This window comes from Natrix helvetica, assembly GCF_964273705.1.
Source record: "Natrix helvetica genome assembly, chromosome: 3".
NCBI lineage: Eukaryota > Metazoa > Chordata > Lepidosauria > Squamata > Natricidae > Natrix > Natrix helvetica.
This window is the reverse complement of record NC_138549.1, coordinates 1,011,591-1,037,206: the sequence shown is the minus strand read 5'-3', so window position 1 is coordinate 1,037,206 and position 25,616 is coordinate 1,011,591. Positions and strand designations below refer to the sequence as shown.

The 25,616-nt window shown below is 46.7% G+C and overlaps 1 protein-coding gene across 2 annotated transcripts; it reads left to right on the top strand.

Moving 5' to 3' along the window:
• Positions 1-1,376: 1,376 nt before the first annotated feature.
• TACC3 (transforming acidic coiled-coil containing protein 3) lies at positions 1,377-20,651 on the top strand. Of its 2 annotated transcripts, none has more exons than XM_081947617.1 (16): positions 1,377-1,619; positions 3,447-3,609; positions 4,353-4,483; positions 5,757-6,500; positions 7,264-7,348; positions 7,726-7,897; positions 8,413-8,459; positions 8,578-8,711; positions 9,970-10,054; positions 10,710-10,877; positions 16,464-16,540; positions 17,457-17,500; positions 18,461-18,621; positions 19,423-19,529; positions 19,627-19,747; positions 20,195-20,651. In XM_081947617.1, the coding sequence occupies exons 1-16, from the start codon at positions 1,384-1,386 to the stop codon at positions 20,255-20,257; spliced, it is 2,538 nt and encodes an 845-aa protein (XP_081803743.1). In that variant the 5' UTR covers positions 1,377-1,383; the 3' UTR covers positions 20,258-20,651. The 2 variants fall into 2 exon arrangements, with proteins under 2 accessions (XP_081803743.1, XP_081803742.1); XM_081947616.1 differs by having other exon boundaries at positions 5,754-6,500.
• The last annotated feature ends 4,965 nt before the right edge of the window (positions 20,652-25,616 follow it).

Here is a 25,616-nt window from a genome sequence, read left to right as displayed (position 1 = left end):
GAGCATCTATACAGCACGTTCCAACGAAATGGATTCCCACACAACTTTATCAAAAAGTCTCTGAAACCAAAAGACCCAGAAACCCCAGATGGAAAAAACAGGACTCACCTGCAACACACACTGTAAGGACTGCAACAACCCCTGTGTAGGACAAACAGGCAGAGGACTGGCAGGAGGCATCCACGGACACCAACTGGCAGTCAGAAGGCATGACGAAAATTCTTTGATTTCACAGCAAATAGACAGATTGAACCCTAGCTTCAACTGGGGGGGAATGTGACACAATCGTAGACCAGGCCAAGTCCAAAAATGCCAAGGGATTTCTAGAACCTGGCATCCTAACCAATCAGCCATCAATAGACACCTAGATGTTAACAACATCCACAGACTATGCAAAAGAGACACTCAACCAGCCCAAAAGAGAATAAAGCACCTCTCCACCAGCAATCAGCACTCAGATCAGCATAGATTAACTCCAAGGTCAATTTCAGATCAACAGTCAAGTAAGCAATACCTCAATCAAGAGACTGCCAAAGCCATCAATGAAGAGCCCAACCAAAGAATCTAGACTGCCTCCACCCACACAGACAGGCGAGGAGGCAACCCACCAGCATATAAACTGACAGCAAACCGCCTAATGTCAATGTTTTGATGTTTGATTTTGTAATGATAATGTGCCCTAGTTTGCATAATGAAAGTCTGCAAGGAAACAAGGACTCTCAGAGAACACCAAGGACCCCACAGTCCTCCTCCTCCTTCTCCATTCCACAATCCCCATTCCCCTCTAGCACTGATAGTGTTACCTAGTTGGGTCTGCAAGAAAACAAGCAAGCTCAGAGAGCACCCAGGAGCCCTCACTACCATTCGGGTGTTATGGTGCCATGATGTGACATAAACCACCAGAGCTTAATGATGTGAACTTCTGTACCGTGAAAGATTATTGACCCCAGAATATCCCAGCCACCATTCCTCCATTTTCAAAAGATTTTTTTTTGCAATTTTTATTTCAATATTTACAGTTCTAGAACTTGATTTAATGTTGGAGAGCTATTGCTCCTCGAACTTTTGTTCTAGCTTAAAAAGAGCTCCGCATTAATTTGCCTGCTTACATCCATTTATTTATTCATTGAAATGTTTCAGCCACCCATATTCCCCTACCAAATGGGCGACTTGCGAGTTATAAAATAATAAATAAAAACAAATTAAGAAGCCCCTGTGTTTCAACCTCTGAACTACAACCACGCGCATGCGTGCAAAACGCACAAAGGATAAACATCAAACCACACGCCGCTTCCGGCCTTCCGCGTCCAAGTGCGAGCCACGCCTCCCTGGCAAGCTCCTCCCTCCTCCGGGAGGGTTTTATCCGCGGATGTCGAACGGCGCATGTGTCACGCCTCATGCGTGACGTCAGGCGCTTCCAGGCTCGCCATTGGCGGAGAAGCGGCGACGTTCAAATTTGAAAAGGGAGCGGTGGTTGAGGGGGGAGGGAGGCAGCAGCGCTCGGACGGCGGTGAGGGAACCTGGCTGACACGCGTCTCCGGGCCATTCCCACGTTGGTTTCTTCGTCCGCGTCCCCGCCCCCGGCTGAGCGCGGAGGGGCTCCGAGCCCGCTTCCTCAGGTGAGTTGGTGGCGCGGCGCCCCAGGTGAAGGAGGCTCGCTCGCCGGTCAAGGGGGTCGTCTGAAGGCGGCCCTGGACTCTCCCCACCCCCCAACCAGGCTCTCTGCCCCCCTCCCCCGCCCGTGTCCGCCGCCCAGGCCCCGAGGCTGCCTAACCAGCGTTGTTCCCCCTTGGGAAGAGCCGTGGGGATCCTGCTGCTGCTTCCTGAGGGGAGCAGACTCGGAGGGCCTCATCTATTCTTTTAATAATCAAATAAAAGTATACACACACACTATGTGTGTGTGTGTGTATCTATAGTGTGTGTGTGTGTATATATATGTATGTATGTATGCATGTATGTATGTATGTATGTATGTATGTATATATGTATTAGTATAATAATTACAGAATTTATATTGCCGCCTACTCACACCTGGCAGCTCAAGGCAGCTTACAAGGATATAGAAACTTCATATAAAAGAAATTAAATAATAAAAAGGGAACAAAAGAGAATAGTAACCCTACACACACAGAGAGAGAGGGAGCCTGGCCACAACACACACACACACACACACACACACACACATGCTAAGCATTGAATGGACTCCATCCTATCATCCCTGACTGTCGTTCAGTGCTTACCTGGTGATTCTTGACAAATGTATCTTGTCTTTTGATGTCCACTGAGAGCATCTGCACCAAAGACAAATTCCTTGTGTGTCCAATCACACTTGGCCAATTCTATTCTATCCCTGCCTCTGGGTTCTAATTCAGCAAGAATGGAGGCTGAGCTCTTGAAAGAAGGGCCCCCTCCTGCCCGACAAAATGGTGCAAATTGTTTCTAAGTACAGGTAGTCCTTGACTTACAACAGTTTGTTTAGCGACCGTTCAAAGTTACAAGGAGCTTATGACCATTTTTCACACTTAACGTTGCAGCCTTCCTCACCATCATGTGATTTATATGCAGATTTACATTCCACATTTATGACGGTCACGGGATCTGTTTTGTAACCTGACAAGTCCATCGAAGAAGCCAGATTCTCTTGTGTGTTAACTAATTTAACAATTGCAATGATTCACCTAATGGTGGCAAGGAAAGTCATAAAATGCGGCAAAGCTCGCAACCAAATTCTCACTTAGCAACATTCATATTGGGCTCAATTGTGCTTGTAAGTTGAAGGCTACCTGTATAGCAACAATGCATTTCCTGCACTTTAAAAAATTGCCCGCTTCCTGCCCGACAAAGTTATGCAAAGTATTTATAAATATCAAAATACTCATAATTTATATATTTATAAATTTGTAGTATACAGTAGCTGTCCTTGCTGCTCTCTGAGCTTGGTTATATTTTTGCAGGCATTTCATTACCCAAACTAGGTAACATCATCAGGGGTACAATTATGAAAATTATTGTTACCTTGAATTAAGAGATTAATTAAGGGAGTATTGTTGCCAATAATTTTCTTCCTGACCACATAATATATTCTCCTGCAGAAAAAATACCCTTCAGGAGAGAATCTGGCTCAAGCTAGAATTAATTATTTTCAATTTTGTGTTTTAAAGAAGTATAGAGCCTCTGCTGAAAGGCCCTGCTGTCCTGACCGCTGATGGGGAAAGCTTATTAATGCTGCCATTTGTGGCAAACCTGAAGGGGATGCAGGTTTTTCATTCCTGCTCCTGAGTCCAGTTTCAGAACTGCTGCCAGTGGGGAAGCCTGTGTTCAGAAGTGGTTGCATTCCAGTGCTGCTATCCTGGACAGACAGAATTATGAATTGGGGGATCTGGAATCCATCTGCTATCCTGAAGCAAAGTTCTCAGATGATGTGCTTTACATGCTTTGCCTTTTAGGATGAGCCTACATGCTTTAAATGGAGAAAATGCGGGTGAGGACATGGCGGCCGGAAACTGTGCGATGCTTTTGACGTCTGCAGAGACCACAGGCAAGACTTCTATCCTTCGGTTGTCACAGAAAGAAAATTTGCCCCCAAAGGAAATAGGGAAGCTTATGAAGGTACGCATTGTTGACTAGAAGCAGTAGGGGAAAGGGGCATTTTCGGTTTTGTAGGTGGGAGAAAGAACACCGTATCCCAGAAGATTCAGCTGAGAAGAAGCTATTAGAAGCTGGGGTGGGGTGGGGGTGCAAAAGAGATGCATTTGGGCCCAAGTGGGCTTGGCCTGTTTTTTATTGTTTTATTTATTTGTATCTCACCTGTGTTTTTTTACAAATAACTTAAGGCGGTGAATATATCCAACATACTTTCCTCTTCTTATTTTCTCCGCAACAACAACAACAACAACCCTGTGAGGTGAATTGGGCTGAGAGAGAGAGGGATTGGCCTAAAATGACTCTTTAGGCTTTCATGCCTAAAGTGGGTCTTGAACTTGTGGATTCCCGTTTTCAAGCCGAATGCCTTTGCCATGAGACCAACTGGCTCTTAACTGTTGTGTTATCTCTGCCACTAACACTGTAGAAGACATAGGGATACAAATAAATATTTATTTATTGCTTAATTTTTACTTTAGCTCTGATTTATTTTAAAGTTTTCTGGTTTGGTTTGGTTTGTTTTTTATTGCTGGAACTTTAACAGAACTAGTTTTTGGCTTGCTGGCTTGGGTGTCTCTGTTAGCAATGGAATAGCTGAATATTAAAATATCCTTTTAAATATGTAAAATAAAATGCAGTTGTAAGTTTTTCCCCTGTTCTGAATAGGGTTATTTGCCCCCCCCCCTTTTTTTTTTTTTTTTCTTTTTCAGGTAACTTTCCAAACCCCACTGCGGGATCCTCAAACTCGCAGGATCTTGAGTCCGGATAGAAAGAAAAAGGCTGAAATTCCTCTTGTCACACAAACTACAGAGAATCTTCTCTTGCCTACATGCACTGCTGTGTGAGTAACCACTTCTCTAATATACGCTTGGAGAATTTTTAGACCCCAAAAATGGCAGAGCGGTCTATTTTTCCAAAAGCATGTCATTCCCTTGCAGATTTCACCGTTTGAAACAAGGAAGAGTGTAGAAATTCCCTTGGAAGTCTTCGCAGAGAAATAGGGACTTGTGCTAAAAGTTCTTAGTTGTTTTAAAAACGTATTTAAATATGGTGGCTATTCTTTGCCTTTAGATCTGGAAAGGAAGGATAGTGGCCTTAACTTGGACCTTCTGTGGTCAAACATTTTGATGCTTCTTGCCTTCTCTCTAATGGGCTACATGAAGACCCTCAACAACCTGTTGAGTTGGCATGAAGACCCTTCTGTTTTTCCACATATGTCAGGATTCCTTTAAAATCTTTAGTGAGTTGACTCTAGGAACAGGCTGTGCAAAGGTGGCTTATATTCTGTTTTGAGCTGTTCGTTTTCACTTTACTAGACCGAATACTCTTTCCGTAGAAATTAGTAAAGTTCTGGAATAATAATGGGGAAATGTGAGTTACAGCCTGTCTTAGGTATGAAGCCACCTGTATGCCTTTGCACCAGTCGGGGCCATGGGTTTCTCTCTGTAGTCGCCAGAGTCATGTCTAATATAAAGACCCGAGAAAAAAAATATTTTAGTCTTCCAGAGAAACAGTTCTTAATCTTACATTCTACCCATCATGTTTTCAAAATTTTAATATAGAAATTTAAAGTCTGCTTTTCCTGTGTGTGGCGGGGGAGGGGGGGGATATTATGATCCTGTCTTGAAAACTGCACCAATGCATCAGATTCAGAAATTGGAGCATAATGATTCAATGTGTCACCTATATATTTGGTGTATATCTGTAGGGTCATTCTGCTCTAGAGTCTCCAACCTTAGCCACTTTTAAGGTTTGTGGACTTCAGCTCCCAGAATTCCCCAGGCAGCTAGCTGGAAGCTGAAGGCCACAAATCTTAAAGTGGCCAAGGGTGGAGAGCCTTGCAGATGTTTCATTCAATATTTATTTCCAAATTATTCCCATGGGAGTTCAGATCAGCTATAGAGTAAAGAGTAAAATCAAAGCATCCAAGGAAAGACAAATACTCTGCTTCACAACAGACTCTCAGAAGTGGATAGTGTATGTCCTGATCAATAAACCATGAATGATAGCCTCTTCTCCTTGGTCTTCCTGAGGGCCAAACAGAAGCCTCCTTTCATTCAATGTCGGTATCCTCTAAAATGAAGTAAAGTGAACACTGTGTATCTTTTCGGCAGGAGTCAACCAACAATGACCACCGAGATTACTTCTGGAAAAGAGAAGGTGCCAACAGAAGGGAAAGTCCTGGTTCCTGATCTGTCAGATGATCTAACCTTCCTGTCCGCTGTCCATGATGTTGAGCCATTTCAGAGTTCAGGCAGCCTCCTGGATTTCTCTAACGGCCAGAAACTCTCCCTTTGGGAAGATTTTACTGGAGAAGAAAATCAAGTTGGATTTTCCCTTTCAGGCGGTTCATTATCCTTTACTCAAAGCCTTCCTGAAAAGACTCCATCTGAGGAAGCAAGCTGCACAACCAGGAATCTTTTCTCCCTCCTGGACTCCTTACTGCATGATGAGGATGTCTCCGACCAAATTCTAAGTTGCGATCGTGCCCCAAACCTTGTTTCTAACAGAACTTGCAACCCTGAGTCCTTACCAATATTCTACTTACAAAATCCTCCCTTGCAGCCCATTGAAACATTCGGGAGCTTTGAAAAGCTAAACAGTGACGAAATAAAGAACATTGAAAAGGACACTGGCGCTGAAGCGAGTGAGAGCTGGGCTCCCAAACTCTCTGACTACATGATCTTTGATTCTGACTTGGACACTTTTGGGTGCGCGCCCAACATTCCAGCCACTGAATGTCCTGCATCCGGTTTAGAGAAATCAGATGTCCCAAAAGATGAAGCAGACACTCTGCAAACCCAGGAGCCGAAAGCACCAGATACATTTGAGACAACGGAATTAATCCCCAGCAGCCTGTAAGTGTTTGGGGATTGCAGCTGGACGAATCTTCAATTGTTCTGGGTTGCATTATTGGATTTTTTAAAATTTTGCTCAATGTCCAGTTCTTTTAGACAGTCCAAAGTTTGTTTAGCTGCATTTTGCTAGATTTTTTCCAGTTTTTAAGCATAAACATGCTTTATCAATATTGCAAACAATGCAAATTGTTTCTTTTGAGCTGGAAAGCAAACATATCCATGTGAAAAGTTTTAATCTGTTGGAACATTTTGATTAGTTGGATTCTGATCGGATACAAATTAGAATGTTTTCTGTGTTTTACCGTGGGAAATAATTAAGCCTCTGCTCCCGCATTTAGTTTTTCAACATCACAAAAGTCCATCAATTGATAGCACCTTCCTAGTGTTGCCTGCTGTCTAATTTTTTTGAAAAAAAATGGTCAGAGGGTTTATTTGAATGAAATGAAATGAAAAGAAGAAGCCTCGTGGCTTGTTCTCAGCTCAGAGTACTTGAAACCATGGTTCTGAGCCTAGAACATTTGGGGCATGCTAGTAATTGACACCACCAAGTATTTGAAAAAAGCAAATTTCCCCCCAAACCTTACACAGCGGTACGATACAGAGAAAGCAGGAGAATCACGGAGGTGTTGAATTGCAAATGATTAAAAAGCACAAAAGATTTGCCAGCCACCTCGAGTTAAGCAGCTACAGAAATTGAATAAAATGAAATATCAAACAAATGTTACTGTCAGACGTTCTGACATCAACCTTCTGTGTTGCACAGGAAAGAGATTAAAGACTGGATTTTAGCAAACAGCCAGGCTGTGGCTGAAAAGGATGCCGGAAGTCAAGCGTCCGAAGAGACCAAGGTAATCACCCCAGAAGTCCTAGTTGTGTTTCTGCCTCTCGGGCCTCCCAGTGAAGCTGTTGATTCCGTTGATTCCGAGGCTGTGTGTCAGGTTTTTTGACAGGTTCTCCACAGTGAAGTGGGGCTTTGAGCTGCTCCTGCTGCTGCTGCTGATTTCACGAGAATCGGGGGCTGGATTGGCCAAATGAGATTAGCAGGACGAGGCTTCTGCTGGGAAAACCTGCCTGCAGTGGAATCACCAGCCATTGTGCTGTTATAGCACCACTCCTCAGAACGAAAGGGAGATGTTTAGTCGTGTGTGCGATTGGAACTAACCACTCTGCCTGCTGAACTTGTCCCACCTCTCCCCACCCCCACCCCCAAATATTGCGTACTTAGGAGAAGCCAGAGAGCATCTTATCTGAGGCCTGGGACCAAGGAGACGGGCCTCTGAATGGGCAGCTGCCTGCAGGCGACCTAGTGCCCAGGGCCCTTTGGGGAAGGACAGAACCGGGGAGCGAGAGTAACCAGCTCTTCACAGAAGATGAAGAATTCAGACCCCCCATGGAAGGTAGGTGTGAGCCTTAAGTCACCATCGGAAGGTTCCCAAGAGCAAAACTAAGTCAATAGTCACATGTCCCTGTTTGTTTTTGCTTGTCCGGTTTCAAAAAAGTTTGGAACATTATTTATGCAGAGCGCACCGAAACCATGCAGACAGTAGCAACGCGACTCATAAGCCAAAAGCTTTTGCCCACCGTTTCGAAATAGAGAAGCAAAATAAGAGCTGCAACCAGAATCCCTGGGCAGTTTCCCCAGGCTGAAAGGGGAGCTTGAATGAAGAGAAAGCCTCGGTCATTCCTTCATTTAGAGAAGCAGCCGTGTTCATCTGTTCATCCACGTTAGTCATGATTTCAGAATCATTTTTGATTGGAAGCTTTGGCAAAGTAGCTTCTGTTTGGCTATGAGCAGCCGGCTAGTGAAACCGATGAAATGGCCGGTGGGAAGAAGGACGGCTTTACTTTTATTGGTCTCTGAAAGCAGCCATTTATTCTGTAATGAATGTTTGATCTCTGTTTCTCCTCTTAGTTCTCGGAACCCAAATAGACTATCTGGAGCAATTTGGAATGGCCTCAGTAAGTAAGATGGCTTGTTCAAGAACACTGCCCTAGGCACAACCACACACACACACACACACACACACACGGTGTGAAGTGGCAGCCTGTGTGGACTTCCCAAATGTGTTTCTCCCAGCTGAAGGAATCTGTCTTGAGGAAGCAGTCGCTGTACCTGAAGTTTGACCCTCTGCTCAGAGACAGCCCTAAGAGGAAAGACCCCCACCCAGATCCCCAAGCGGCTGTTCCGGGAGCTGCATTGCTTCAGAATGGGTAAGGGCTGCCTCGCTTTCCTTTCTAGTGAGAATTTTAGAAAGTGATTTAGAGATCTATTTAAATGCAGTGTTTATACTTCAAAGTTGCCTTTCTATGACTTAAAATCTGGAAGGCCAGGCTCTCTGCTGTAAGGCACAGGTAGTCCTCGATTAGGACCCATAATTGAGCCCCACGTTTATGTTGTTAAGTGAGACATTTGTTAAGTGGGCTTTGTCCTATTTTCTGACTTTTCTTGCCGCAGTTAAGTTAGGGTTAAGTGAATCTGTTTTTGTTGGCTTCACTTATCAGAAGGTCACATAAGCGGATCACGTGACCCTCCCAGATACTGTGACCGTCATAAATATGAGTCCGTTGCCATGTGGCTGAATTTGGATCAGGTGACCGTGGGGATGCTGCAACTGCCCTAAGTGTGAAAAACAGTCGGAGGTCACCTTTTTCAGTGCCGTTGTAAATTTGAACGGTCACTAAATGAGCTATTGTAAGTCAAGGGTTACCTGTAAATCTAGGGAACAGCAGCCAAAATCCATACCTGAAACAACCTCCTCCAGCAATTAAGTGGAATTGAATGGGGGCTTCAGGTGCCGCCCTCAGCCCGAGGGTTGGCCTACTGGGCCCCTGCAGGGCTCCGCAGCTGCCCTCTTAGGAAGTTGGGGGCCAGACTCAGTGACCCCAACAAGGAGGATAAGCGGACCCGTTAAAACCCTTCCGGCTTGGCTGGCTTCCTCTTCTGAGCCCTGCAGCATTGCCAGCTTTATGAAGGAAAGAAGCACTAGTGAGAACACAGGAAAGTGATGAACAACTCACCTCCCCCACCCACTGCTATCCATGGACTCATTTAATGACCCCTGCCAAAAAGACCATGAAATTGTCTGAGTGCCCCAATTTACAACCGTTACGACTTACAAAATAAACTCCAGGCTACACTAGAATTACCTGTAAAGTGCACCATCCTTTCTTGCACGCTCTGCGATGACCTTTTCAGCCCGTAGAGCTGAAGGTTTAAGGAGAGAAGTTGATGGAAGTCACAGTTGTCGATTTAAGATGGGTCTCCTTCAAGGCGAGCTCCCCACCCCCCTTGACACGCCCATAAAGTCCCGGCAGCATAAAGAAAACCTTTGCTTCTCCCGGGTTGGTTTCTTTTTGAACTTCTGAACCAAGTTGAAGACAGGCAGGTGCTATTACTACTTTACATCGAACAGGTAAAGAGAAAGACACCTGATCTAGGACGTTTCTGCCCTTGTTTCTTTCTAAGCAGAACGTCTACCAAGCCTGCCTCCCCTGAAGCCAAAGCACCGGAAGAGAAACTGGTGGAGCTCGACTTTCTCATCTTCCCAGATCTGGTAAGCGCCATCCAGATGTTTTTGGTGGTTTGTTCCCTTTAGTGTTTGTAGAATGGAAGGCAAAGCGTCATCGGATGAAAAGACTCTCCGTCCTCCGGTCCTGGTTCTCCCAGAGGGGCTTTTTTTCAAGACGCCCCTCTCCTTTCTCCTTCCAAGGAGCTTCTTCAGCTATCAGGAATTAGGTTTACTTTAGGGAGTCCTCGACTTATCTCCACAATTGAGCCCAAAATTTCTGTTGCTAAGCGAGACGTTTGCTGACTGAGTTTTGCCCCAGTATACAACCTTTATTGCCACAGTTGTTCAGTGAATCACACTGCACTTATTAAGTTAGTAACACAACTGTTAGATTAATCTGGCTTCCCCATTGACTTCCCTTGTCAGAAGGTCCCCAGGGCGGATCACACGACCCCGGGACACTGCAACCGTCCTAAGTACATGCCAGTTGCCAAGCCTCTGAATTTGGATCCCATCATCATGGGGATGCTGCCATGGTCATAAGTGCGGGAAACGGTTATAAGTCACTTTTGCCAGTTCCGATGTGAATTTGAATGGTCACTAAATGAAGTGGAGGTGGAGGAGTAGCTGTAGGCACCTGGGTCAATGAGCTTTCCTTGAGTAAGAGTGCGGGCATTCTCCCTCCCACTTCTGCCCACAGGCCAAGGCGCCTGCAGACCCCCCCACGGGTCCAGAGCCGCCCCCCTGCTCGTGCGCTCAGCCTCTGGGAGCCGCTGCAGGTGTGCTGAGGGCCAGGGAGAAGGACCTGGAGGAAGCCTTGCAGCAGCTGAAGCTGGAGAGGGAAGCTGTCCAAAACCTTACGGCCCAGGTAAGAAATCCCTGCTTTGCTTTGAAGCTCCCTCCATGCTCCCTCCACCAAAAATGAATGTTTCGTTTTCTTATGCAAATGCCATTCATTTGGTAGCGCCGTCCTTTAGACCAGGTCTCTCCCAATTTGACAACTTTTAAGACTCCTGGACTTCAACTCCCAGAATTCCCCAGCCACCGGCTGGGAAATTCTGGGAGTTGAAGTCCAAAATCTTGAAGTTGCCAAGTTTGGAGAGCCCTGCTTTAGACCAGACCTGGGTATTCCACACCCCACCCCACCCCAGGCTATGCCATGTCAATCCTTTGGCCGCCCCCGTCCAGCCTATAGTGGGGGCCTCAGCCACAGTGTCCCTGTTGATTGGGCCCTCCACAACGGCCATCTCACTGCAGGACAATAATAATAATAATAAATTTGAATTTATTAGCCGCTCCCTCTCCACACAGGACTCGGGGCGGCGTACAATAAAACATATAAAAACATAAAGACATATGTGCAAACACATAAACATCCAAATACACACATATACAAAGACATACATGCACGGAGGAGGTAACAAATTACATCACATTAAGAATGTTAAAAATCAGCCATTAAAATATCCCATTAATAAAAACACAATTTAAAATTCAAAAGGACTGTCAGGAGGAATAAGAAAAAATTACGGTTGAGCCAGGCCAGATAATTGAAAGAGGTGGGTCTTCAGCTGTACACGGAAGGAGCGGAGATCGGAAGTAATCCTGATGTCACGGGGGAGGTCATTCCACAGGGCTGGGCCCATCACAGAGAAGGCTCTGCTCCTGGGTGTCGCCCCCCGACACTTTAGTGGACGGCACCCGAAGAAGTCCCTCTCTGTGTGAGCGGATTGGTCGTAGGGATGTATGGGGCAGGATGCGATCCCGCATGTAACTAGGTCCTGTGCCATGAAGCGCTTTAAAGATCGTAATCAAAACCTTGAAACGCACTCGATAGACTACAGGAAGCCAGTGCAGCTCGTGCAGGAGAGGTGTTACAGGGGAGTATCTAGTCCTCCCCATAAAGACCCGCACGGCCGCATTCTGGACCAACTGCAGTCTCCGAGTGCATCTCAAGGGAAGCCCCATGTAGAGAGCATTGCAGTAGTCCAGGCGAGACGTCACCAGCGCATGGGTGACTGTGCGTAGGGCATCCCGGTCCAATAAGGGGCGCAATTGGCGCATCAGGCGAACCTGATGGAACGCCCCCCTTGCCACGGCTGTTACATGGTCATCCATGGACAGCCGGGCATCCAGGAGGACGCCCAAATTGCGCACCCGTTCCACGGGGGCCAGTTGCTCGCCCCCAATGACCAGAGATGGAAGTAACTGGTTGAACCGGGGGGCCGGAAGCCACAGCCACTCCGTCTTGGAGGGGTTGAGTTTTAGTCGGTTGCCATCCATCCAGACCCGTACGGCCTCCAAACACCGGGACATCATTTCAACGGCCTCGGGGTGGTTCGGGGTGGAAATGTATAGCTGAGTATCATCAGCATACAGATGATATCCCACCCCAAAGCCACGGATGATCTCGCCCAGCGGTTTCATGTATGTGTTGAACAGGAGAGGCGAGAGCACCGACCCCTGTGGCACCCCACATGTGAGGGGGCTCAGGGTCGATCTCTGCTCCCCTGCCAACACACGTTGCGTCCGGCCAGAGAGGTAGGAGCCAAACCACCGTAACACGGTGCCCCTGACTCCCAGCCCCTCTAGCCGGTGCAACAGGATACCATGGTCAATGGTATCGAACGCCGCCGAGAGATCTAATAGGACCAGGATAGAGGAACAACCCCTATCTCTGGCCCTCCAGAGATCATCAACCAACGCGACCAAGGCCGTCTCCGTGCTGTGCCCGGGTCGGAAGCCGGACTGGCGCGGGTCTAGATAATCATTCTCCTCCAGGTGACGTGGAAACTATTGTGCCACCACACTCTCTACAACCTTCGCTAAAAAGGGAAGGTTGGAGACTGGACGATAATTAACTAGCTCCGTTGGGTCCAGGGAAGGCTTCTTGAGCAGGGGCCTCACAACCGCCTCTTTCAAGGCGGCCGGCAGAAACCCCTCACCCAACGAAGCGTTCACTAGGCCCAGGAGCCAGTCGCGTGTAACCTCCCAGGATGCCAGTACAAGCCAGGAGGGACACGGGTCCAATAAACATGTGGTAGGTCGCAGGCGTCCACGCAACCTGTCCAAATCCTCGATGGCAACCGAGTCAAACTCCTCCCAGAATGGTCCCTCAAGACTCGCCTCGGGCGCCTCCACTGGACCACTGAAAGGGGCCCATCCCATCCGGATTTGAGCGACTTTGTCCTGTAGATATTTCCCAAACTCCTCTGCTCTGCCCTGTAAAGGGGCTTCCCGCGGCCTCTCAGACAAGAGGGAGCGTGTCACCCGAAACAGGGCAGCAGGGCGGTTATCTGCGGACACAATAAGAGCGGCACAATATTGACGTTTGGCCGCTCTTAATGCCACAAGGTACGTCCTCAAATAGGCTCGTGCCTGTGCTCGGTCAAGTTCGGAACGGGAGGATCTCCAACGACTCTCTAGGCGTCTCTTGTGGCGTTTCATCACCCTTAGCTCCTCGGTAAACCAAGGGGCCAGGGTGGTTCGTCGCCGCAGGAGAGGCCGCAAAGGCGCCACTCGGTCTAGGGCCCCGGCAGTCGCACTATTCCATGCGTCTACCAGGTCCTCCACCCGGGGGCGGGTCAGGTCTACAGGAGGTGGCCCAAGCTCCGTCTGGAACTTATCTGGTTCCATCAGGCGCTTGGGGCGGAACCATCTAATACCTTCCGGTTCCGCCTCCCCGCAGCGGGGGGTAGCACCAGGGAAGTCAAGTCGGAGAAGTGAGTGATCTGACCATGACAGGGGAATAATAGTTGAATCCCCTATTCCCAGATCACTCGTCCACTGGCCAGAGACAAAGACAAGGTCCAGCGTGTGGCCCCCCTCGTGAGTAGGGCCCTGAATTAATTGGGTCAGGTCCATGGCTGTCATGGAAGCCATGAACTCCCGAACCCCCTCAGACGCTTCTCCCATCGACGGCAGGTTAAAATCCCCCATCACTAAACGTTTGGGGGTCTCAACCGCCACCGATGAGATTAGCTCGAGGAGTTCAGGCAGGGCCGCTGATGTATAGCGAGGAGCCAGGTATACTATCAGCAGGCCCAATTGCCTCCCTGGGCCCCATCTCACGACAAGGGACTCACACCCGGATGTCTGCGGCACAATGAACTCTCTCGGCTCCAAGTCTTCCCGGATAATCACTGCTACCCCACCGCCCCTTCCCTGGGCCCGAGGCTGGTGAAATGCTCGATAACCTGGTGGACACATTTCCACGAGAGGTAAGCCTCCCTCGTGGCCCAACCAGGTCTCAGTTATTCCTGCGAGGTCCGGCTCCCCCTCCAAAATTAGATCGTGAATGAGGGGGGCCTTATTGACAACGGACCTCGCATTGCATAACAACAGTCTCAGGCCTTGGGTCTGTAGATCCTGACCACCTAGTATGCAGGGGTTGGTACAAACGACCGGGTATGACCAAAAACCCCGGTCTCCCAACCGACTACGCGCTCTTGATCTGTCCTCGCACCTGCCCCTCCCCACGACCGTTGGTATCAAAGAGCCCTGCACTGGAATGCTATCTTCCCTCTCCTCCCCCACTCCGCTCCCTCCTCCTTCGACCACACCTAGATGCCTGGCTCTACCATCACTCCTGACCTGGTCCCCCCCCCCCATCCCTGGAACCCCTTACAATTTTTAAAAGACAATTAATTAAAAAACCCCTCAGTGTGCGCTTCCTCCACCTCTCTGGGTTAATAAACCCGTCCTCAAGGTGGGCCCTTGAAAGGGCAGGAGGCCATAACTGCGAGAGGGGGGACTCTCGTAGCAGTAGCTGGTCTAGCCTCGTATATAACATATTGAACAGGGCCAAGTTCATCAAGTGGGAGCTGTCGATGTTAATATGCGTTAGCAGCCGCAATTCCCACTAGGGGATAATCCTGGCAAGGGGATAGTCCTGGCAAGGGGATAGGCTGATGGAGATGGTCCACATCTAGATGTAAATGATGGGCTAATGGAAATGAAATAGCCAGCTGGTGAATAAAAGGCTGCAGCTAAGGGTAGTTCGTAATGGGCAGTAGGGCGGGTAGCCCATAATAAGTAGGTGGTAAATGAGTGGGGGGGGCGGGTAGTAGTGAGCACAGCAGAGTACAGGGTCAAACCTTCTACACGGGCCTCTGATGTTCCAACGCCTCCGTTCCATGGCCTGCCTTTATTATAAATAGTCCTCCGTCCATTTGGCCACCCACAGTCGTTGTTATTGGGCCCGGGGGGGCCTCGGCCTCCCTGCAGCCTCCCTGCAGCCCTTCTGCCGATCTTTCCACTTTCCACTTCCTCCGGCGCCTCAGGCCTCACTCTCCTTCCCTTCTTCCCTCCGGCGCCTCGGGCCTCTCGGGCCTCGCTCTCCTTCCCGCGGCCCTCTCGCCGGTCTAGATTCACAAACGCCGGCCAGTTTGGAGCTCAGCGTCCCCTGGATCGCAATTTGGGCCGCTCGGCTCTCCTGGGTCGCCACCATCCCTCTGTAATACTTTCAGTCAAGCAGACCACCGCCGCCGTCTTCCAGGCTCCTCCAGCCTCCTCCGCCCCCTCCACTCAGGCCTTTACCGCGTCGCCGCTCCGCCGCTCCGGCTCAAAAAACGCCAGCTGCCATGCCGCGCCAACCGGCGCACTATCCTCCTCCTGCCTGGCTCCCCGACCGACCTGACGGGCCAGCCTGGACCCGGGCAGGAGCCAGTATGTTCGGCGCCAGAAATCCCGACCCTCGAGCTGGAAATGAGGGTCGGCAGCATCCCGCCCGTCAAAGAGCCCTCCGCATTAAGCGGAGCTCAGAGGCAGTCCTTCATTCCCTCCGGAAGCTCCTCCTCCTTCAAGACTTACACTCATATCAAAGAATTTATTGCAGAAAGGATGCGAAATGAGTGACGACAAAATGTGAATGGCAAAAGCTAAAATATTTTTTATTTATTTTAAATCATTAAATAGAATGGTTCAATTGTCCCACAATGAGTTAGCCATGGCGAGTGAGTCACAGTGTATTTGCCACAGCGAGTTGTCCCCTTCCCCCCTCCACCACAGCCTCGGTTTCCCAAGTGGGGCCTTTGGGACAATTATTTGTCCCCTCCTGCTCCGTTCCAGTTCTCTGCAAGCCATTCGGCCTTTGCCTGTAAGGTGTTATTGCTCTAAATTCTGAGCTCTTCCAGAAGCCTAAAATGTCCAAGAACGTCCCTCCACTCGCTCGTTTTGCGAAGGCCCCCACTTCCACGGCTGCCATTTGGTCCCCTCCTTTGTATCCTGGAGGTTCTTGTTCCCTCCCTCGATTATTTTATATCGTAGCAGTTTGATCAAGTTTCCCCAGTGGAATTTCCCCGACCGAAGAGTCCTAGGACTCTGCTTCTGTGGGACAAAAGTTGGGGAGGCCAGATGGAAAACATCGCTCAGCTACGTTTCTTTCCTTCCCTCCCTGAACCCGAAAAGGCCCCTCTTCCTGCTCTCAGGGCTTGGGGGATTGTTGCTCTTTCAGGTCCAGGAAAAGGAAAAGGAGGCTCTGAAGTGGAAGCAGCAGCACGACAACATTTACGCTGAGAAGAAAGAAATGGAGTAGGTATAAGTGGGCTCCCTTGGCTTCGTGAGGAGGGGGGGGAGTGCAAGGGAGGCTGGGCAGGAGAAGGAAGCTCGGAATACCTGCAGATGTGAACCACGGTCAAAAGCCCCTTGTTTCACTGCCATGGCAACTTTGAACGGTCACTAAATGAACTTTTGTAACTGCCTGTATACGAGGGGAGGAAACTTGAGCAGGGCTGCATAGGTATAGCATGCAGCAATAAAAGAGCATTTGCTTTAGCCTTGTGTCGTGAAGAGCTCTGGTCTAGTTTTGGGCTGCAATTATAAATTGGCCTCCCTTTCCACAAAGGCCAGCAAAAGATTCAGCCTTGGCTAACGGTGGCTGGGAGAAAGAAGGGCTGCCTTTGGTTGTATGCTTTCTCCTTGCTTTCTGTTTTTCCAGAGATGGATGGATTTATATCCCTCCACTTAACTGTTTTTATAAATAAGGTGGTAAACATACCTAATCCCTCCTTCCTCCTCCTGTTTTCCTCACCACAACAGCCCTGTGAGGTGGGTGGTGCTGAGAGAGATTGAGTGGCCCAAAGTTACGCAGCCATCTTTTGTGCCTTAAAGCGGGACTAGAAATCCCAATCTCCTGGTGATTGGCCCAAAGTCACCCAGCTGGCTTTGATGGCTAAGGCAGGACTAGAACTCCCTGTCCCCACCTGGTTTGTAGCAGGTGCCTTTAAGCCCTGGCTTTGCTCTTCCTTCTCTCACCAGTGTGCGGTGGATAACCTCTCTAACAGATGAGATGGGAGAGGCCTCTCCTGCTTTCAGTTTGCAAATCATTTGTCCTGCCCCTCTCTGATGACGAGGTCTCGAAGGCCCTTGCGGAAAGAAAGAGGGACCTATTAAGCAGGGTAAATATCCCGCTGGCATGTTAAAATAATTTTCTTCTTTTGTCTTTCAGAAAAGTTGTGGCTGAGTTTGAGGACATCGTTGGACTAGTGATGGGTAGGTTCAGATTGTGTGCTGTAAATGTCTCCTTTCTGAGGAAGGAGCAACGTCCCACAGTCGCCTCTGGACTTGGCCTTTTGCGCCTGAGACTTGGACACATGAGACTGCCTCCTCTGCAGTGGGCTAGGAAACAGAAGAGAGGGCTACTTCGATGCTTCCCTTGCAGTGCCACATCATTATGTTCAGGGCTAAGGAAGGAAGGGGACATAATTCAGTGATACTTGGAGGGATCAGATCTCCCTGCCCAACATTTCTAGATATTGAGATGCCACAAAGGTGCTTTTTTTTCAAGAGGCAACTGGACTGTCTGGCTTTTCCTTTGAAGACGTTTCGCTCCTCATCCAAGAAGCTTCTTCAGCTCTGACTGGATGATGAGGAATGGAAGGATTTATATTCCTTGCAGACAGCTGATCATTTGCATCCTTTGAGGGGGTTGCTGAGGCCGCCTGAAGGTTCATCTGTGTCCTCTCTAAAAAGGATGCAAATGACCAGCTGTCTGCAATGAGTAGAAATCCTTCCCGACCATCCAGCCAGAGCTGAAGGAAGCTTCTTGGATGACAAGTGAAACCTCTTCAAAGAAAAAACCAGAAAGTCCAGTTGTCTCTTGAAAAAAGCACCTTTGGGACAACCAGGACCTGGATGACTGAGAAGCTCCAGAGACATTTAGATTTTAAGATCAATAATCAAATAGTTTAGGGGAATCTCCTTCCTGGCTTTTTTCTGTCTCCCCCAACCTTTCTGGCACCAAGGGCCAGTTTTGTGGAAGACTATATTTTCCATGGACCAGGGTTTTTTTTTGTGGGGTGTGTGTGTGTGTCATGAGGAACCTTAGATCCCACACGTGTGCGGATAAAGCTTCGCTCGCTCGCCCACTGCTTGCGCGGCCGGTTTCCAACAGAGGTTGGGGGCCTCCTGCCCTAGAACCTTGTGCCAGTTTAATGGACTTGTTTTCCACAGCGGATTGTAAGAGCCAGAAGGAGCTTGCGGAAAACAAACTACAGAAAGCCTTGGAGGCCAAACAGCAGGCGGTCTCTGACCTGAATGCCTTGGAAAAGTCCTTCTCCGAATTCTTCAACCGCTTCACAAAACAGAAGGAGGCCATAGAAGGATTTCAGAAGGTGAGCGTTTGTTTTGGTTTTTTCCCCAGCTGCTCCATTCTGAGCTGCTTTTGGCTGCCCGAAGGACTTTGGCTTTCAAGGATTGAAGCTTTTGGGTGTCCTTTTCATGAATGGGGATTGTTGCAATCAGCCACGCGGCTGCCCACGTTGCCAATGCAACATAAATAACTACAGTTGTGCCAAATACCCATCTTCAAACATTTGGAGATAATTGTATTTTTGAAGGCGTGTAAATAGATCCTAAAACACTTTGCTGTCTTCCTTTCTAATGCTGTTAATGGCTCTTTATTTTTGGTAGGAAGGTGCCATTTCTGCTTTTTTTAAAAAATGCTTTCTGTACAGAGGGAATCAGTATTGTCTCCTGCTTAACTATACTAATTGGTCAGAAGAGAAGGGTGTCACTTAATGGACATTTATATTAAACAAGTTCCAGTTTCTATCTCTGATCAGAACAGTTTTTGCCTCAAAAACAGGCACAATGCTACCTTAAATATCCAGCTAAGAATGTTTAAGAATCTTAATTCCCAATAGTTTAGCGATGCTGCTGAAGGGAACTAGGACCGGCGTTTTCTGTTTTGAAATCTAAGTGCTTGTTAGCAGAGCCAGAATTGAAGGCCTCAGGTGGGTCTTTGGTACATTTTTGTCCAGAGGAGGAAATGTACAATATTCCCATTCAGAGAAAGAGAATGCTTTGTGTGATGGCCAAGCAGTGGCTTTGTGTTCTAGAAGACAATGGGGGAGGGGGGGGGGACTTGCCCTGTCCTGGCTGGGGAAATCCAAGGGCTCCATCTCATCCTCTAGAATGAAGAGACGCTGAAGAAATGTGTGATGGATTACCTCGAAAGGATTAAGAAGGAAGAGCAGAGGTACCAGGCCCTGAAGGCTCACGCAGAAGAGAAGTTGGATCAGTGAGTCGGGCGTCTGGGACCTTCCGAGTTGGGGAGGGGGGGGGAACACCTTCAACGAGCTCACGTGTGCGGCTGTGTTTTGTTCCTTCCCACGCAGAGCAAACGAAGAGATTGCCCAGGTGAGGAGCAAAGCCAAATCGGAGGTGGCTGCCCTCGATGCCAACTTGCGCAAAGAACAGATGAGGGTCCAGTCGCTGGAGAGCACCCTTGAGCAAAAGGTCAGTCTAACCGGGGGTCCCCGCTCTCTCCAGCAAGGAGCCCAGGCACAGGGGACTCTCTTCCACGCTGGGTGAAGGGTTTTTCTTTTTAAGGAAGAAAACAAGTAATGGCAAATTTATGGCCCATCTGTCACATTACATAACAATTCTAGCTAACTCTTCATTGCAAGTCAGTCCAATTCATCTGTGGCGCATAGGAAAAAAACTGCCCTCCAAGCTGACATTGGGAAGGTGTGGGCTATTAAAATTCAAGTTTAACTCTACAGCTCCTTGTACAATTGACATGGGCAACTACATGTTGTTTCTTACAAGTAACACACACATACATGTACCGAGAGAGCAAGAGCTGTTCCTATAAAGGAGAACTCCATTAATATAAATGTTACTTTCTAAATTGTATTTATGCAACATCTACCATACGATACTTTCTTCTTGTTTCTTCAACAGGAAAAAGAAAATAAGGAACTCACAAAAATCTGTGACGAATTGATTTCTAAGATGGAAAAATAGTGCTAAGATCTCTGCTTTCCTCCCGTTTTGTTCTGTTTTCCAATTTTGGGATAGATTATTTATTAAATGTATTTCTACACTTTAGTGTCACTAGTTTGACTAATATTATTTGCTATAAAATAGTTTCTTTTTATCCCCCGTTTCTGTTTTTGAAAAGTAGCTGAAGAGGCCTCCTCTTCTGTGAAAAGCAAGGTTTGGGGTATTTCTGTTTTTAGCCTGCAGTCTTTAAACTACCCAATGTTTGATAGGATATTTTCTGCATTCTTGAACTGAACTTTATTGCTTCCTTATATGTTTCTGACAAAAGGAAAATTAGTTTCGTTTTGTATGAAAGAAATAAAGAAAATTTATCTTTCATTTAAAATAATGAATTCTTCTGATATTATACTGCACAGACTAATAAAAATTGTTCGTTAACAATTTGTTGTATTCATACAAATCAGTATGCTGAAATTGCAAAATATTTGGTCTGGTTGTTGAGCCATTTCTCTCTCTCTCTCTCTTTCTCTGGTCTTTAAAATAGAAATGTTTCATACTGAGTTGTAAGATTATATATTTAATGCAAGTAGAAAATTTAACTTATAACTCCTAATTTTTTAAGACTGTGTCAATATTCGTTAGGGATGTTGAAATTTGTCTCAGCAATTTTTTCCTAGCAAAGACTATACTATAAAACTAATAACATGATTTGTGAACTTTATTTGCCTCCTCTCTCGACACGGGGCTTCTTTAGGCAGCTTAGAACAATCAAAAGGAATGGAAAGAATGGGAGTCATAGCAAAAGGAAAACAATAGAGCCCAGTCCTTGCGGGAGGCGGGGGCTCAACAGGTGCCATGAAGGGCTCTGAAGGTCATAGCCAATACACTGAACACCTGGAAGCAGGTGGGCAGCCAGCAACCTTTGGGTAGCAGAGGAGTATTATTATGGGCCATCTTAAGGACCTCGAAGATTGCTCTTGGCTGCCGTACTTAGCACCAGTGGAACCTCTGGATGGATTTCAAGGGTAGCCCCACGTAGAGGGCATTACAGTAGTCCAGGCGAGAGATGACGGAGCTTTGAGTAACGGAGCACAGGGGAACCGTGATCCAGAAAAGGTCACCGCTGGTGCAAAACGAGCTATGCAAAAACTCCTAGTTACGCCACTGTTTGCTCTTCTGAGGAGGAGATGGGAGTCCAGGTGAAGCCCTAAGGTGCAAACTGGATCTGAATGGCGTAATGTGACCCTGTCCAGAACGGAGCTTCCCCCTCAACGCCCCTCCATCTGGCCAGGCAGAGTCCAGCTGGAATCCCCAGGTCCTTACAACTCCCAAGCACCACGAAAAGGCAGTCTGACCTCATCGCTCTGGGCACCCGGGCCGGAGCATAAAACGGCTCTCCAGCATCACCATTGGAATTCTGTGAGTTGAAGTCCACGGATCTCAAAGGTTGCCTAGATTGGACACTCCTGAACTATGTTGTTGTTTTAAAATTTTAACATTCACAGTATGGAATGGAAAAGCAGGGAAACGTGTATTTATCAAACTATTAGAATATCGAATATTTAATATAAGAATATTGCCCTGCGGGTGTCTTCATCTGAGATAGTTTTTTTTTAAAAAAAAGTTTTCTATTTTAATTTCATTCATATAACCACAAATATACCATTACCTCTGAACAGATTTCTTGTGGTGGTGTCCATTATATCATTCCCTCAACCCAGAATAGCTGTCCTTTGCTCTTCTGCTTTCGGTACACCATATTATACCCTATTTCACAGCTGTCCTCTCTCCTCCTCCCTACCTCCTTTCTCCCTCTATCATCCCTCTCTTCTCTACTTCCCCTTCCTCTCTCTTCTTTCCACTCCTTATCTGAGATACATTTCTGTTGAACAAGATTGAAAAGAAAGAAAAGATACAAATTTCCTAAAGGCATAATTACGCTATTTTACAGTTAAATTACTATTCCGTTCCCAACCAGTAGATGTCGCTGTTGCCACACTGATGATCTTTTGATTCCTCAAGATACCAAGGGATCATCTCTATTCTACTAAGTAAGCAAAACCCCCACTGATTTCTAAGATTATAAAATGGATCCTATTTAATACAATAATACAATAATACAATAGTAGAGTTGGAAGGGACCTTGGAGGTCTTCTAGTCCAACCCCCTGCCTAGGCAGGAAACCCTATACCGTTTCAGACAAATAGCTATCCAACATCTTCTTAAAGACTTCCAGTGTTGGGGCATTCACAACTTCTGGAGGCAAGCTGTTCCACTGATTAATTGTTCTCACTGTCGGGAGATTTCTCCTCAGTTCTAAGTGGCTTCTCTCCTTGATTAGTTTCCACCCATTGCTTCTTGTTCTACTCTCAGGTGCCTTGGAGAATAGCTTGACTCCCTCTTCTTTGGGGCAACCCCTGAGATATTGGAAGACTGCTATCATGTTTCCCCTGGTCCTTCTTTTCATTAAACTAGACATACCCAGTTCCTGCAACCATTCTTCATCTATTTTAGCCTTCAGTCCCCTAATCATCTTTCTTGCTCTTCTCTGCACTCTTTCTAAAGTCTCCACATCTTTTCTACACCGTGGCAACCAAAACTGAATGCTGTATTCCAAGTGTGGCCTTACTAAGGCCTTATAAAGTGGTATTAACCCTTCATGTGATCTTGATTCCATCCCTTTGTTGATGCAGCCTAGAACTGTGTTGGCTTTTTTGGCAGCTGCTGCACACGGCTGGCTCATAATTAAATGGTTGTCCAGTAGGACTCCAAGATCCCTCTCACAGTTACTACTATTGAGCAAGGTACCACCTATACTGTACCTGTGCATTTCGTTTTTCTTGCCTAAATGTAGAACCTTACTCTTTTCACCATTGAATTTCATTTTGTTAGATAGTGCCCAATGTTCAAGTTTGTCAAGATCCTTCTGTATGTTAAGCTTATCTTCTGGAGTGTTGGCTATTCCTGCCAGCTTGGTGTCATCTGCAAATTTGATGAGTTCCCCATTTATTCCCTCATCCAAATCATTGATGAAGATGTTGAAGAGTACTGGGCCTAAAACAGAGCCTTGGGGTACTCCACTGCATACTTCCCTCCATGGAGATGCAGTTCCATTGAGGACTACACGTTGAGTGCGGTTGGTCAGCCAGTTACGAATCCATCTGGTGGTGATGCTGTCCAACCCACATTCTTCTACTTTATCTAGTAGTAGGTTATGGTCTACCTTATCAAAAGCCTTACTGAAGTCCAAGTAAACTATATCGACGGCATTCTTCTGGTCCACTAATTTTGTCACATTATCAAAGAATGCAATAAGATTAGTCTGGCATGATCTCTTTTTGACAAACCCATGTTGCCTTTTGGCTATTACTTTGTTTACTTACTTCTAGGTGTTCGCTAATTAGTTGCTTGATTATTTTTTCCAGAATGTTTCCTGGTATTGAGGTCAGGCTGATAGGTCTGTAGTTTCCTGGATTTTTTTTTTTTTCCTTTTTTGAAGATGGGAACCACGTCAGCTCTTTTCCAGTCCTCTGGTAGTTCCCTGGTGTTCCAGGATCCCTGAAAGATATAGTTCAGTGGTTCTGAGATCTCGTCTGCCAGTTCCTTCAGAACCCTGGGGTGTAATCCATCCGGTCCTGGTGATTTGAACTCGTCTAGGGTAGATAGGTGCTCACTTACCATTTTCTTCCCTATTCAATTTGTGTTCTTAATCTGTTTTTGATAGGTTGGACTGTTTTATCCATTTGTGTAAAGACAGATGCAAAAAAATGAGTTAGTTCTGCTTTCTCCCTGTTGCTTGTCACCTTCTTCCAGCAATTGTTTCCTTAACTTTTTTCTTGTTTTTAACATGTTGGAAGAAGCTTTTTTGTTATTTTTTACTTTTGTGGCAAGCCTTTCTTCATTGTGAGCCTTAGCTTTCCTCACTTCAGCTTTACAGGCTCGGGCTATTTGCTGATATTCTGCCTTAGTTATGGTCCCCTCTTTCCACTTTTTATACTCTTTTTGTCTTTCAATTTGTCAGAGAGTTATTTATGCAGCCAAGTTGGTTTCTTTTGGAAGCTGTTATTTTTCTTCATTGGCATTGTGCTAGACTGGGCTTTTGTAATCTCATTTTTCAAAATTTCACAAGCTTTTTGAGTTGTTTTCCCCTTGAGGATTCTCATCCATGGAATTCTTCCCAAGCTCTCTCTAAGTTTATTGAAATTAGCTCTCTTAAAGTCCAAGACTCTATTTGACTTTGTTCTACGTCTTGGTTAATTTCTTCCCAAGACGATCGCATAAAGCAAAACACTTACCCAAATTCACCTCTACCTCTGGTTAACAAACACAAATTCCACAAAACGACAATTTATTTTAAAGATGGGGAATAACAGCATGGGAAAGGACTCACTTTATTTCCCCACCCCACCCCCACCCCGTTTCAAGATTACTAATCAAAAGGACTGGTGGCACTAATGGTTTTGTTTAGACTTCATAATGGGAGAATGCTGGAGAAGAAAATGGAGTGGGATACTTTGTATGAAAGCACATTTTTATATCATAGAACAGAAAAACAGGGTTGGAGGGGACTTTGGAGGTCTTCTATCCAACCCCCTGTTCAAGCAGGAGACCCAACACCATTCCGGACAAATGGCTGTCCTGTCCCAGTCTCTTCTTGAAAACCTCCACTGGTGCAGCACCCACAACTTCTGGAGGCAAGGAGTTCCATCCATGTATGTGTCTACATCCTATGGGACATGCTTACCTCCTTCCTAGCAGATCACGCAGCTCCCTGCGATGCTGTTTGGTGAACATCTCTAAGAACAATCTAAAAATATTCATCGCGCATCCAGCCAGAATTTTCCAAGGTTTTTTCTCCAGTGATTAGTTTGAAAGAATTACTCTGCTCAAATCAAAGATCATTGGTCCTCAAGTTGATTCAGCTTGATTCCCCATTGCCTGTTACTAATTCTCTACTCCTGGATCAGACCACAATCCAAAGGCTAATCTGAGTTGGGGCCTTGTTTTTTTCTCCCAAATTCTCTTTTCTTTCTCTGATACACAAATTAAACCTGTGACAGGAGGAATGTTAAATAAACCCTCTGAACTCGGTCGAAGCATTTCATTACCCGACTAGGTAACGTCATTGGTCTGGAAGGGAGTGAGATTTGCTCTAGCAAAGCCGCCTAGCACTTCTGATGTTGTCTAGTTTGGATAATGAAACATCTGCAAGAAAACAACCATGCTCAGAGAGCATCAAGGAACTTTCCTTTCTTTCCCTTCCCTTCCCTCTTCCTCCTCCCTGGTCTCCTCCTTGCAAACCCCACTCCCTTCTAGCATTGATGAGGTTACCTATTTGGGCAATGAAACGTCTGCAAGAAAGCCACCAGCTCAGAGAGCA

Excerpts from the sequence above, each read along its gene's own strand:
- TACC3 (XM_081947616.1), top strand. The coding sequence starts at position 1,384 with ATGTGTCACGCCTCATGCGTGACGTCAGGCGCTTCCAGGCTCGCCATT. Across the intron at positions 7,898-8,412 it reads ATTCAGACCCCCCATGGAAG|TTCTCGGAACCCAAATAGAC; the intron begins GTAGGTGTGAGC and ends TTCTCCTCTTAG. Across the intron at positions 19,748-20,194 it reads AGAGCACCCTTGAGCAAAAG|GAAAAAGAAAATAAGGAACT; the intron begins GTCAGTCTAACC and ends TTTCTTCAACAG.